The sequence below is a fragment of the Dendrobates tinctorius genome, unplaced genomic scaffold (assembly GCF_039654945.1).
Source record: "Dendrobates tinctorius isolate UK_male_01 unplaced genomic scaffold, ASM3965494v1 ptg000120l, whole genome shotgun sequence".
In the NCBI taxonomy this organism is placed as follows: Eukaryota; Metazoa; Chordata; class Amphibia; order Anura; family Dendrobatidae; genus Dendrobates; species Dendrobates tinctorius.
In genome coordinates, this window is record NW_027361788.1 from 7,051,078 (window position 1) to 7,066,366 (window position 15,289).

At 44.9% G+C, this 15,289-nt stretch overlaps 1 protein-coding gene across 1 annotated transcript in view; it reads left to right on the forward strand.

Annotated features, from left to right (window-relative positions):
• The window catches only part of ADGRD2 (adhesion G protein-coupled receptor D2), a 739,028-nt gene that overhangs the window by 417,072 nt on the left and 306,667 nt on the right, over nt 1-15,289 (forward strand). The window contains exon 25 of the mRNA XM_073541421.1: nt 8,258-8,299. Within this exon, the coding sequence (XP_073397522.1) occupies nt 8,258-8,299 (42 nt within the window). The remainder of the gene's footprint in view (nt 1-8,257; nt 8,300-15,289) is intronic.

Genomic DNA, 15,289 nt, shown 5'->3' on the forward strand with positions numbered 1-15,289 from the left:
CAAGCACAGCCCGGCACAGTCCATGCACAGCCCGCCACAGTCCACGCACAGGCCAGCACAGTCCCGCACAGCCCGGCACAGTCCCCAATAGGCCAGCACAGTCCCGCATAGCCTGGCACAGTCTTCGCACAGTTCCCGCCCAGCACAGTCCCTGCCCATTAATCGCATTTCCCATAGACTTACATTGGACTCGCTTGTCGTTACAAGTACCCAAGTATTAGGAGGTACTCGTAACGAGTACAGCGAGTCCGAATACTACACTACTCGCTCATCCCTATCCACCACCCTTGCATTATCTCTTCACATTCCATCCATATCGGCCCCTTCTGTCCTTTCCTCTCCTATGTATAGCACTCACACTCTTTTCACATTGCTAAACAGCACAGATCCATTCAGTCGCACCATCCAACACATGAGACTCTCTCACAAATCACTTAACCATCTGCTCACACTTTCTATCCTCCTTCTGCTAGTTGCAGGAGACATCTCTCCCAACCCCAGCCCCCCATGTCATAGTAAGTCGAACCCCTCAACTGCTGCATTCAGAAAACCCTCCAATCTTATTAATATTCCCTGCATGCCTTCTATCTCTTTTTATTGTGCCCTTTGGAATTCTTGCTCAGTGTGTAATAAACTCTCCTTCATCCATGACTTCTTCCTTTCTGGTTCTCTTAACCTTATGGATTTTACTGAAACTGGATGCAGCAGTCAGACACCACCGCTGCTGCTCTTTCGTATGGTGGACTACACTTCTCTCATACCTCAAGATTGGACAACAGAGCAGGTGGAGGTGTTGGTCTGCTCCTATCACCCAAATGTACTTTTCAGGTTATCCCTCAGGTACCATCACTTGTCTTCCCTTCTTTCGAGGTCCATGCTGTCAGACTCTACATCCCCTTCTCCATGGAAGTGGCAGTGGTGTATCGTCCTCTGGGCCCTTCCATCAGTTTCTGGATCACTTTGTCACCTGGCTTCCATGCTATCTCTCCTGTGACATCCCCACCCTCATCATGGGAGACTTCAACATCCCCATTGCTCTTCCCCTTTCACCATCTGCTTCTCACCTTTTATCTCTAACCTCTTTCGGCCTCTCACAGCATACTAACTCCCCCACGCATGAAGATGGAAAGTCTCTCAACTTGGTCTTCTCCCGGCTTTGCTCAGTGTATGATTTCACAAACTCCCCTCTCCCGCTCTCTTACCACATCCTTCAGTCATTCTCTATCAAGAACTGCCATCCTGCCCAGGTCACCCTCACTTTCCACACTTTTAGAAACATACAGGCCATTAACACACAGAAACTTATGAAGAACTTGCAGTCATCATTGGCCCCTATCTCCTCCCTTTCATGTCCTGATTCTGCACTGAAGCATTACAATGAAACACTTCAAAGTGCCCTGGATGAAACTGCACCTCCTATGCATAGGACAACTAGGTACCCTTTCTTACTTTTGACTCTGCAAAAACGCTAACTGTTTCTCTTATTCATTCTCGTCTGGACTATTGTAACTGTAACTCTCTACTAATCGGCCTCTCTCTTACCAAACTCTCCCCTCTCCAATCTGTCCTGAATGCTGCAGCTAGGATCATATTCCTCACCAATCGTTATACCGATGCCTCTACCTTGTGTCAGTCCTTACACTGGTTACCCATCCACTCCAGAATTCAGTATACACTGGGTGCAGAATTCTTAGGCAAATGAGTATTTTTATCACATCATCCTTTTCATACATGTTGTCCTACTCCAAGTTGTATAGGCTTGAAAGCCAACTGCCAATTATGTAAATCAGGTGATTTGCATCTCTGTAATGAGGAGGGGTGTGGTCTAATGACTTCAACACCCTATATAAGGTGTGCTTAATTATTAGGCAACTTCCTTTCCTTTGGCAAAATGGGTCAGAAGAGAGATTTGATGGACTCTGAAAAGTCAAAAATTGTGAGATGTCTTGCAGAGGGATGCAGCAGTCTTGAAATTGCCCAACGTTTGAAGCGTGATCACCGAACAATCAAGCGTTTCATGGCAAATAGCCAACAGGGTCGCAAGAAGCATGTTGATAAGAAAAGGCACAATATAACTGCCCACGAATCAAGGAAAATCAAGCGTGAAGCTGCCAAGATGCCATTTGACACCAGTTCTGCCATATTTCAGAGCTGCAACATTACTAGAGTATCAAAAAGCTCAAGGTGTGCCACGCTCAGGGACATGGCCAAGGTAAGGAAGGCTAGAAAACAACCACCTTTGAACAAGAAACATAAAGATAAAATGTCAAGACTGGGCCAAGAAATAAAGAAATATCTTAAGACTGATTTTTGTAAGGTTTTATTGACTGATGAAATGAGAGTGATTCTTGATGGGCCAGATGGATGGGCCCGTGGCTGGATCACTAAAGCCAGAGAGCTCCACTCCGACTCAGATGCCAGCAAGGTGGAGGTGGGGTACTGGTATGGGCTGGTATCATCAAAGATGAACTTGTGGGACCTTTTCGGGTTGAGGATGGAGTGAAGCTCAACTCCCAGATCTACTGCCAGTTTATGGAAGACACCTTCTTCAAGCAGTGGTACAGAAAGAAGTCGGTATCGTTCAAGAAAAACATGACTTTCATGCAGGACAATGCTCTATCACATGCATCCAAATACTCCACAGCGTGGATGGCCAGTAAAGGTCTAAAAGAAGAAAAAATAATGACATGGCCCCCTTGTTTACCCGATCTGAACCCCATAGAGAACCTGTGATCCCTCATAAAATGTGAGATCTACAGGGAGTGAAAACATTACACCTCTCAGGACAGTGTCAGGGAGGCTGTGGTGGCTGCTGCACGCAATGTTGATTGTAAACAGATCAAGCAGCTGACAGAATCTATGGATGGAAGGCTTTTGAGTGTCATCGTAAAGAAAGGTGGCTATATTGGTCAATGATTTTTTTTTTGTTTTGTTTTTGAATGTCAGAAATGCTAATTTCTAAATTTTTTATTATATTGGTTTACCTGGTGAAAAAAAAACAAGTGAGATGGGTATATATTTGGTTTTTATTAAGTTGCCTAATAATTCAGCACTGTAATAGTTACCTGCACAAACAGATATCCTCCTAAGATAGCCAAATCTAAAAAAAACCCACTCCAACTTCCAAAAATATTAAGCTTTTATATCTATGAGTCTTTTGGGTTGATTGAGAACATAGTCGTTATTCAATAATAAAAAGAATCCTCTCAAATACAACTTGCCTAATAATTCGGTGTAAACTTATTACCCTCACCCACAAAGAACTCCATGGCTCTGCACCACCCTACATCTCCTCCCTTGTCTCAGCCTACCACCCTACCCGTGCCCTCCATTCTGCTAATGACCTGAGGTTAACATCCTCAATAATTAGAACCTCCCACTCCAGTCTCCAAGACTTTTCACGTGCTGCGCCAATTCTTTGGAATGCACTACCCAGGTTAATACGATTAATCCCAATCCCCACAGTTTTAAGCATGCCTCAGCGCATTAACCTAAATATACCTGTTTGGCTCATTCAAAAATTTTTACCATAACCAGGTTACTCTTATCATGTTCTCACATGATTATGCATTTAATAGCCTTGTGTGTCTGTACTGTTACATATTTAGACTGTTAACTGGTTCATGGTCCGAAGAATAAAAGCAATTATTTCCATCCACCTTTTGAGTCTCCCCTTTTTCCTTATAGATTGTAAGCTTGCAAGCAGGGCCCTTATTCCTCTTGGTATCTGTTTTGATCTATGTGTTATTGGTATGCTGTGATGTCTATTGCCTGTAGAAGTTCCCTCTATAATGTAAAGTGCTGCGGAATATGTTGGCGCTATAGAAATAAAATTATTATTATAAATACAAAAAATATATTATTGACCATACAAGATTTGAAACTGAATGGGAGGAGACACAGATTAGATATTAGAAAAAACTTTTTGACAGTTAGAGTGATCAATGAGTGGAACAGGCTGCCACGAGAAGTGGTGAGTTCTCCTTCAATGGAAGTCTTCAAACAGAGGCTGGACAGCCATCTGACTGGGATGATTTAGCGAATCCTGCTTTGAGCAGTGGGTTGGACCAGATGGCCCAGGAGGTCCCTTCCAACTCAACGATTCTATGATTCTATGATTCTATGATTCTGATTCTATGAAAGGAATGTGGTCTCTACATAAAAAAAATCCCTACAGCTATGATAGAAAAAAAATTACTTTGACCCGAGTAGAGAATGGGAAATTCTAGCAGAAAGTAGTAGGAGAATCATGTATTGGACAGATTATGTATACATATTCTGGGAAGACTCAGGTAAAATAAAAAGATTTAAAAGTAGGGCTATAGACCTCATGAACTGAATAACCTGAGGACTAGGGATGAGCGAGTATATGCGGTAATCGCGGTACTCGAATCCTGGCGAGTAAATTTCACTACTCGCCTCGCAATATTCAGCACAGCCAGCACAGATCCCGCACAGCCCAGCACATTCCCCGCACAGCCCGGCACAGTCCCGCACAGCCCATCACAGCCTGGCCCAGTTCCCGCACAGCCCAGCACAGTCCCGCACAGCCCTGCACATTCCCTCACAGCCCAGCACAGCCTGGCACAGTTCCCGCACAGCCCGGCACATTCCCCTCACAGCCCCGCACAACCCAGCACAGCCCCCCCCACACACACAGCCCATTACTCGCATTTCCCATAAACTTACATTGGACTCGCTACTCGTTACGAGTACCCGAGTATTAGGAGCTACTCGTAACGAGTACAGCGAGTCCGAGTATTTCACTACTCGCTCATCCCTACTGAGGGCCCTATGTCCAACATGAGTATGTGGCTCCCCAGAGGACAAAGCCAGTTAGGTGAAACATGCGTAACCATAATGGTCACATTGAAGATTAGAAGGCTAAGCATTCTGTGAATGTTTAGGATGCATATCCTTCTAAACTGAAATGTCTCTAAACCTGCAGTTTTTGTGGCTGCTTTTCATCGATTATTGTATTTTGAAGCAAATGATGGAAACCTATTCTGAGAAGTCTCTGATCAATTAAAAAAAATGACCTCTAATAAGATTGAAAGTTGGGAAATAGACCTCATGAACTGAAAAATCTGAGGACCCTACCTCCAAAATGAGATTATGTGACTCCCCAGAGGTCAAAGCAAACTAGGGGAAACATGGTAAAGACTACTCATAATGATCACATCGAACATTAGAAGGCTATGAGATCTGTGAAGGTTTGGGATTTGTAGCCTTCTAAACTGAAATGTGTCTCTAACGCTGAAGTTATTGTGGTGGTTTTTCATCTATCATGTAGTGTTTTAAGGCAAACACAAGTGGATTCAAAAAAGAGGAAAATTTGCCATATATAACTTGGTAGTTTTAGCCTCATTTCTGTATTTGGCTCACAAGACCACCCATGTGACTTCATCCTATAAGAAACAAAAGCTGAAGTGGCATCAGTACACCGAAACTGGAAATATCAAATGAGTAAAGGCCCCAAAACATTAAAGTTGGTCAAGCCGTTTGATGTTAGACAGAACAGTTGACAGGCTAATGTGAATAAAGGCTTCCTGACTGGAAATTCACTGCCGAACCTTTTGTCCCATTCTCTCCCACCAGAGAAAAGACAAGACCCCTCTAAAGGCCCCATCACACGTATCAATGTCCAACCGATCCCACCAACGATCTGACCTGGATGGGATCGCTGGGACATCGCTAGCTGATCGCTGATGAGCTGACACATAGACAGCCCCTCCAGCGATCAGGACCAGTGAGAAGGCTGGTTTCCAATGTAAACAGCGGGTATCTAAGAGCCTCGCGGCTCTTAGTTACCCACTGTTTACCTTGGAAACCAGCGTGCACGCTGGTTTCCAGGGTAAACAGCGGGTATCCAAGAGCTGTGCAGCTCTTAGATACCCGCTGTTTACCCTGGAAACCAGTGTCCAGCGTCGCTGATCGCTGGTCTTTCGCTGTCATACGCAGCGATGCGCGCTGGCCAGTGGGAGACCAACGATCAAAAAAAGGCCCAGGACAATGGAGCGCGATCAGCGATACCCGGCAGGGGCCAGTCGCTGATCCATGTCACACACAGCGATATCGCTGACGAGATTGCTGTGGCATCACAAAATCAGCGATCTCGCTGGCGATATTGCTGTGTGTGACAGGGCCTTAACAGTGACTCTCTCATAGAGAACACACAAGTGTTCAGCCAAGATTTCCTATAAATGGCCTAGTTAGAAGAGAGTTAGGCTGGTTTCACATTTGCGTTTTTTTCGCGGTATTTTAGCGCTAAATAGCGCATGCATTTTTTTTTCCCTATACTTTGCATGGGATGCGCTTATGTGCGCATACACATGCGTTTGTACGCGTTTTACCGCGCATGCGTTTTTTTGCGGTATGCGCTCGGACGCACAAAATGCAACCTGTTGCATTTTTTGAGCGTCCGACTTGCCTCAAAAAAACGCATGCGCGCGCAATGCGTTTTTTTACAGCAAGACACCCATTATAAGTCTATGGTGAGCATATGTGCGCATTGGCATGCTTATGTATGCGTTTTTACCATTAGTTTAGACAATGGAATTTAGGGGTTTGGGTTAGGATCAGGGTATGGTTTGGTTAAGGGTTAGGGTTAGGGTCAGGGTTAGGGTTAGGATCAGGGTATGGTTTGGTTAAGGGTTAGGGTTAGGGTTAGGGTCAGGGTCAGGGTCAGGGTTAGGGTTAGGATCAGGGTATGGTTTGGTTAAGGGTTAGGGTTAGGGTCAGGGTCAGGGTTAGGGTTAGGGTCAGGGTTAGGGTCAGGGTTAGGGTTAGGGTTAGGGCTAGGGCTAGGGCTAGGGTTAGGGTCAGGGTTAGGGTTAGGGTCGGGGTTAGGGTTAGGATCAGGGTATGGTTTGGTTAAGGGTTAGGGTCAGGGTTAGGGTTAGGGTCAGGGTTAGGGTTAGGGTCAGGTTTAGGGTCAGGGTTAGGGTCAGGGTTAGGGTTAGGGTTAGGGTCAGGGTTATGGTTAGGGTTAGGGTCAGGGTTAGGGTCAGGGTTAGGGTCAGGGTTAGGGTCAGGGTCAGGGTCAGGGTTAGGGTCAGGGTTAGGGTCAGGGTTAGGGTTAGGGTCAGGGTTAGGGTCAGGGTTATGGTTAGGGTCAGGGTTAGGGTCAGGGTTAGGGTCAGGGTCAGGGTTAGGGTTAGGGTTAGTAAAGTCATGGTTTAGGTTAGTGTGAGGGGCCACCTAATGTTGGAAAAAACGCAAACGCGGTAAAAACGCACTAAAAACGCATACAAATGCAAAAAAAGCTGCGTTTTTTTCATGCATGCTCATAAAAATGCTTGAAAAAAACGCAGCATCTGTATGCATTTGTATGCGTTTTTTCAATGCGTTTTTTTGCGGGAAAAACGCGCTGCAAAAAAAAGCAAGTGTGAAACTAGCCTTAGCGGCAAAATAATCGTTCAGCCAATAGCTATCTGATGTGTTTTAGGACCTTTAATGGTTAATAACTGGTGATATTGGACATCCCATTCAAAAGCCCATCCTCATAAAATCCCATCTTCAAAAATTCCTGGCTATATTGAAAATGGAGAAGTATTAAGCGCAGCTCACTTTTCCATTTGTTTATGCTTATGTAAATTGGGTAACTTCTAGTTCCTTTCAAAAATATCAGTAATAAAGTATTTTTTTATATTTCTTTATGCACATTATCTATTCTAGGTGCAAATCATACCTTAATTTATATTTAGTAAATGGAATCTGTCAGCATCTTTTTGCTATGTAATCTGACAGCAGTATGATGTAGGGACAGAGAACCTGATTTCAGCAAAGTGTCACTTAGTTCACTGGGTGCAGAAGTTGTAATAGAATCCATGTTTTCTCTGCTGCAGATTTAGCAGAGCTCTGAGCTGTGTATAACCCCGTCTACACCACCGATTGGCAGATTTCTGTGTACACTGTATATTGACAGAAAGCTGCTAATCAGTAGTGGGACTAGGAGGCACGTGATATGTAGTCCTCTAGTGATAATCACCTGCTGATGAAAAATTGATTGTATTGAAACTCCAAAACACAGCCCAGTAAGTGACACATCCCTGGAATCAGGGTCTCAGCCCCTACATGATGCTGTTCTCAGATTACATAGCAAAAACCTGCCAATAGATTTCCTTTAGCCTATATGTAATTATTGACATAAGGGAATTTGGAAGATTGTAAGTACAATTGTATGTAAATGTAAGTCTATAAAAGAAAGTATATATTGATAATAAAATAAACTTATTACTTTATTCTTTTTTTACAGGGGCTGTATATTTTCTTGATTTATGCCATTTATAACAGTGAGGTAAGCTAATCCCTCAGTCCTAAAATGTTTATTGATAAGGGGTTGTAATATAAAAAATATATATATACATATATATATATATATATATATATATATTTTATTGTGCGCCAGTTTTTCCTTTTCTAGCAAATAGAGAGAGTGATATAACCAGATGAAAGGTTAAAGATGAAACTTTACAGCTGTAAATATAGTTTTATTAGCACTTTATAACAGCCTTGCCTACTTAACACCATCACAATGCCGATGTAACATAAGAGTAACAAATAGAGATGAACAAATCGTTTGAAGTTCGAATTTACTAATTCAGTAAAAAATTGATTTAACCTCTTTCCAACCGCTGACGGTAAATAAACGTCAGCGCTTGCTGGGCATTGTGCAGCCCTGATGTTTGATTATAGTCGTCAGTCTTGCAGTGATCGGGACTCCCATATACCTCCAAGTGCCAGGATTCTGGTGCAGAACGCTAGATTTGCACCAGAGAGACATCATCGGAACCTGATTGACTCAGGTCTCGATACTATTATCCTTATGTTACTTTCTAGATGACTCAATCGTAGCATTTAGACGATTGTGAGCAGTAGTGGGTTCCCGCTCTCACCCCTTGACTTGATCACGGGGGAGCCAGGGGTTGTCATGGCAGTCGGAGATCAAATAATGACCTTCGAGTCTGCCAGCTACAGTAACCTTTCAAACCCAGCCAGCAGCAGGGTCTTACAGGTGCTGTGCCAGTGTTAAGCTGACAGGTCTCATGCATTGCAGTATACATACAGTTAGGTCCATATATATTTGGACAGAGACAACATTTTTCTAATTTTGGTTCTAGACATTACCACAATGAATTTAAAACAAAACAATTCAGATGCAGTTGAAGTTCAGACTTTCAGCTTTCATTTGAGGGTATCCACATTAAAATTGGATGAAGGGTTTAGGAGTTTGCATTTTTTACTCAGCAACATCCACTGCTGCTTGTTTCTGGAAAACAACCATGGAGTCAAAATAGTCACTACACCTGTAGATAAATTTCCTGAGGGGTGTAATTTCCGAAATGAGGTCACTTGAAGGGGGATTCTGCTCTTCTGGCACTTAGGGGCTCTGCATATGACGTCTACAAACTATTATACTTAAAAATGTTCTCTGAGAGTCATGTAATGTTTCGTCTCACCACGAGGCTAAGCAAAACCGTACAACCACATATGGGATATTGACGTATTCAGTATAAATTGCAAGACATATTTTGGTGCCAGTTTTACCCATTTTCCCTTGTGAAACTAAAATCTGGAGCTAAAACAATTTTTTTTCCTTTTATAAAAAGTAATTATATTTTTTTCACCGCCCAATGGCATAAAATTCTATGACACACTTGTGTCAATATGATGATTGCTCCCTTAGATGAATTATTTGACAGATATAGTTTGTAAAATTGGGTCATTTATGTGGAAGTTATCCTGTTCTCGGACCTCAGCGGCTTTGCCAATGGGACATGGTACCCACAACCTCCTTCTCCTTCAGAGCTTTACACTGTGCCTCAAAAGTAGTTTTCACCCACTTGTGGAGTATTGATGCATTCAGAAGAAAATGAACAGTATGATTCATTATGCAATTTCTTCTATTATCCATTTTGAAAATTAAAAACTTGGTTCAAACCAAAATTTTACTCTAAAAAATTATTTTTCATTTACTCAGCTAAATGTTTTACAATTCTGTGCATCTCCTAAGGGTTAAAAATGCTTGCTACTCCCCTAGAATTCCATGAGAGGTTTAGTTTCCAAATAGGGTCATTTGTGGGGGTTTCTGCTGTTTTTGCATGTCAGGGGTTCTTCAAATGTGACAAGCCATTCACAATCTATTTCAGCTAAATAATGGCTTCCATTCCGAGCCCTGCCTTTCCCCAAAACAGTAGTTTCCCACCACTAGAGTTGAGCAAAACGGATCGGTCAATTTCAAAAATCGCCGACATTCGCCAAAGTCGGGTTTCATGAAACAAAACCCGACCATAGCGTGAGGTCGGCCATGAGGTCGGCGACCCCAGAGCCAAAGTCGCGTTTCAAATGATGCTTCCAGGGCCTTTTTTCAGCCAATGATGGAGGACGCACACTGTGGGCAACGCGATGACATAGGCAGCATCCACCACCATCTTAGAGAAGGGCATTGAAGTGATTGGCTGGCTTTGTGTGGTGTCACAGTGGGTATAAAAGGCTGTGACCGCCAACCGCCATCTTACTTCTGCCGATCTTAGCATAGGGAGAGGTGCTGCTGCTGATTCTGAATAGGGAGAGCGTTAGGCAGGGAAGAAGAAAAAAAAACTGCTTCTGCTGATAGCTCTTTTCACTGTACAGTTAGTGTGCAGTGAAAGGGGAGGATATTTGCTTTTGTGCAGCAGCGCTGGTGGTGATTAGGCTGCATTGTAAGGCTACCTGCTAGCTGCATTGCTGTGTGCACACTGGTGTTCAAACTGCTTTTTTCAAAGCACCCCAACTTTTATTATTTTGTCCTGGTGAGTTACTGAGCGTTCATTTTTTCACAGACTGTATAGCGGTGTACGCTCCTCACACACTACCGTGTACCGGCTGGTATCACGGGCAAATAGAAGCTATCTGGGTGTGACTCTTGAAGAAAAAGCCGAGGAGTTTTTACGTTTTTCCGTTTTTCCAGACCTACAACTTAGAGTGCTGTCCGCTTTTCAAACAGTTTCGTATATCTGCTGTTTGATTATGGTCAAAACTAGACAGAGACAGCGTGTGTCAGTCCCTATACAAATAGACGGAAATTGACAATTTTCCATACAGACTCCGTATAGAGCTGTCCGATTCTCAAACAGTATTGTATATCTGCCGTTCGCATTACAGTCACATCTATACAGAGTCAGCGTGTGTGTGACACTCCATACATACATATATAGAGATTGTTAGTTACACAAAAAACGTATACAGCTGTACACTTCTGATACAGTTCCGTATATCTGCTTGTTGGATTACGGTTCAATACATACTGTGAGAGCGTCTGTGACTAACAAAATATATACGTAGATTTAATTTTTTTAATACACCTTACACAGCTGGACGCTCCTCATACAGTACCATCTCTCTGCTGGTATTTTTGGTACATTTTCCCAAACATGAGGAAGTATGGTGGAAGAGTTTGTGGACGTGGGCAGGGGGGCACAGCTGGTACTGATAGTGGTGGTGCATCGGCTGGTTCTGGCAAAAGCAAAATAGCAGCTAAGGCAGGAGGTGTTGAGCCTGTGTCATCCTCTGGCCCAAGAAGGCCTGTAAGGTTGCCTTTTCTTGGAGTAGGAAAACCGCTTTTAAAGCCAGAGCATCAAGAACAGGTTTTGGCGTACATTGCCGAAACAGCCACCAGCTCTATTGCCTCCTCTTCTGAACGTTCGAAACCTGCAAGCACGGAGTCGTCAGTGCAGGGTTCTGGTCAGGAAAAACACCTTTCCTTGTGTCCTTCACCCCCACCAAAATTTAAGGATGCGGCAGCCCACACTTCAGATTACTCTATGGAGCTCTTTTCACATACCATGCCTGGGTTATCCAGTAAAATCCAGAATTCCCCAGTCCAAGATGAATCTGACATGGAGTGCACTGATGCACAGCCACTGCTAGATGATTCTGCTGGTACATCGACCCAGAGCATTACATTGCCCTCGCATTCTATTGAGCCAGAATCTGACCCTGATGAATCTCAGGTGCCCCTTCCTGCATACTATACCACATTACACGGTGACACAGAGGAAGGTAAAGAGGAAGGTGCAGATGACATTGAAGAGGAGGTGATGGATGACCCAGTTCTTGACCCGGATTGGCATCCACTGGGGGAGGAGGGTGGCACTGGCAATAGTTCAGATAAGGGGAAGAATCCGCAGCAGGCATTGACATCACAGCAGCGGTTATCTGGCAGGCCCGTAGCTGTCCAAAAACATGGACCAAAAACTGAAAGAGTTGCAGGACAGCTTGGCCAGACGGTCAACTTAGCACAGCGTGCAAGGCCAGAAACTGTATAAAGAAGTGCAGTGTGGCACTTCTTTGTCCAAAATCCTACTGATGAGGCAAAGGTTACCTGTAAGAAGTGCGGAAGGACCTTTAGCCAAGGTAAACAACTCAGAAATTTGAATACCAGTTGCATGCTTAGACATTTAATCAACATGCACTTGCAAGCGTGGATGAACTACAAAACCTCAGGTGGCACATGTGCACCTGCTCCGACTGAAGGTAGCCAGCAACGCTCCATCGTTTCCCCAACTGTAAGACCACCGCCACCGTTAAGCACACCACCAGCACTAAATGTGGAGGTGTCGTCCGAAGGCCAAAGCACTCATGGAATCACAATGGTTTTGAAACACATTACTGAATCTAGGCCTTCACCACCAATACCATCACCAACCCCGTCTCACTCCGTCCGGTCCACCACTACTTCCAGACACTCTGAGTAGGACAAGAAAGTATTCATCGCCTCATCCGCATACACTTTGTTCGAACGCCTACATTGCCAAACTAATCTCATTAGAGATGATGCCCTACCGTTTGGTTGAAAGCGAAGCTTTCCGCGACCTCATGGCCTACGCTGTCCCACGCTATGACCTACCCAGTCGACACTTCTTTTCTCAAAAAGCCATCCCTGCCCTTCGCCTGCATGTGAAAGACCGCATTGTCCATGCACTAAAACAGTCAGTGAGTGGAAAAGTGCACCTCACAACAGAAGCATGGACCAGAAGGCATGGCCAGGGCCATTACGTGTCCATCACTGCGCACTGGGTTAATGTGGTGGATGCAGGTTCCACTGGGGACAGCGGCGGTGGAACAGTGCTGCCTAGCCCACGGTATAGGAAACAGTTGGCTGTAGGCTTTCGGTCATCCTCCTCCATCAGCGAAAGCTCGTCCACAGAGCGCAGTCGCACGAGCACTCCATCCGCAGCTGGCAGTGCTGCACACGAGGTGTCCCACTATCGAACAGCTAGTGGTAGGTGTCAGCAGGCTGTGTTAAAGATGATGTCTTTGGGCGACAACAGACACACCGCGGAGGTACTGGCCGACTACTTGCAGCGACAAACTGAGTCATGGCTGGGCAGTCTAAATCTTGAGGCAATGAACATAAGGATGAGTGACCTCATGGAGATCAACATCCAACACTGCGGAGACACCATCACATGTTTCTCAACGCAGTGATCTAGAGCAATGCCCCCATCCCTTATGGGAAATATGCAAAAGCATGTAAATCAACAGCCGCGGAGACACCATCACATGTTTCTCAACGCAAGCAATGACTAGCCAGGTCTTTCCCCGGGAAGGAACAACCACGGGAAGGGCAGTCTCCAATGAAGGAAACCACCTATGCCAAAACATGGTATCCATCCACAGACAGCTGTTTCGGGGTATTGCCCCTCATCAGTGTGGAGTAGGAAACTGGCTAGTAGGAGCAATGCCTAGTGAAAGGCTATGAACATAAGGATGAGTGACCTCATGGAGATCAACATCCAACACTGCGGAGACACCATCACATGTTTCTCAACGCAGTGATCTAGAGCAATGCCCCCATCCCTTATGGGAAATATGCAAAAGCATGTAAATCAACAGCCGCGGAGACACCATCACATGTTTCTCAACGCAAGCAATGACTAGCCAGGTCTTTCCCCGGGAAGGAACAACCACGGGAAGGGCAGTCTCCAATGAAGGAAACCACCTATGCCAAAACATGGTATCCATCCACAGACAGCTGTTTCGGGGTATTGCCCCTCATCAGTGTGGAGTAGGAAACTGGCTAGTAGGAGCAATGCCTAGTGAAAGGCTATGAACATAAGGATGAGTGACCTCATGGAGATCAACATCCAACACTGCGGAGACACCATCACATGTTTCTCAACGCAGTGATCTAGAGCAATGCCCCCATCCCTTATGGGAAATATGCAAAAGCATGTAAATCAACAGCCGCGGAGACACCATCACATGTTTCTCAACGCAAGCAATGACTAGCCAGGTCTTTCCCCGGGAAGGAACAACCACGGGAAGGGCAGTCTCCAATGAAGGAAACCACCTATGCCAAAACATGGTATCCATCCACAGACAGCTGTTTCGGGGTATTGCCCCTCATCAGTGTGGAGTAGGAAACTGGCTAGTAGGAGCAATGCCTAGTGAAAGGCTATGAACATAAGGATGAGTGACCTCATGGAGATCAACATCCAACACTGCGGAGACACCATCACATGTTTCTCAACGCAGTGATCTAGAGCAATGCCCCCATCCCTTATGGGAAATATGCAAAAGCATGTAAATCAACAGCCGCGGAGACACCATCACATGTTTCTCAACGCAAGCAATGACTAGCCAGGTCTTTCCCCGGGAAGGAACAACCACGGGAAGGGCAGTCTCCAATGAAGGAAACCACCTATGCCAAAACATGGTATCCATCCACAGACAGCTGTTTCGGGGTATTGCCCCTCATCAGTGTGGAGTAGGAAACTGGCTAGTAGGAGCAATGCCTAGTGAAAGGCTATGAACATAAGGATGAGTGACCTCATGGAGATCAACATCCAACACTGCGGAGACACCATCACATGTTTCTCAACGCAGTGATCTAGAGCAATGCCCCCATCCCTTATGGGAAATATGCAAAAGCATGTAAATCAACAGCCGCGGAGACACCATCACATGTTTCTCAACGCAAGCAATGACTAGCCAGGTCTTTCCCCGGGAAGGAACAACCACGGGAAGGGCAGTCTCCAATGAAGGAAACCACCTATGCCAAAACATGGTATCCATCCACAGACAGCTGTTTCGGGGTATTGCCCCTCATCAGTGTGGAGTAGGAAACTGGCTAGTAGGAGCAATGCCTAGTGAAAGGCTATGAACATAAGGATGAGTGACCTCATGGAGATCAACATCCAACACTGCGGAGACACCATCACATGTTTCTCAACGCAGTGATCTAGAGCAATGCCCCCATCCCTTATGGGAAATATGCAAAAGCATGTAAATCAACAGCCGCGGA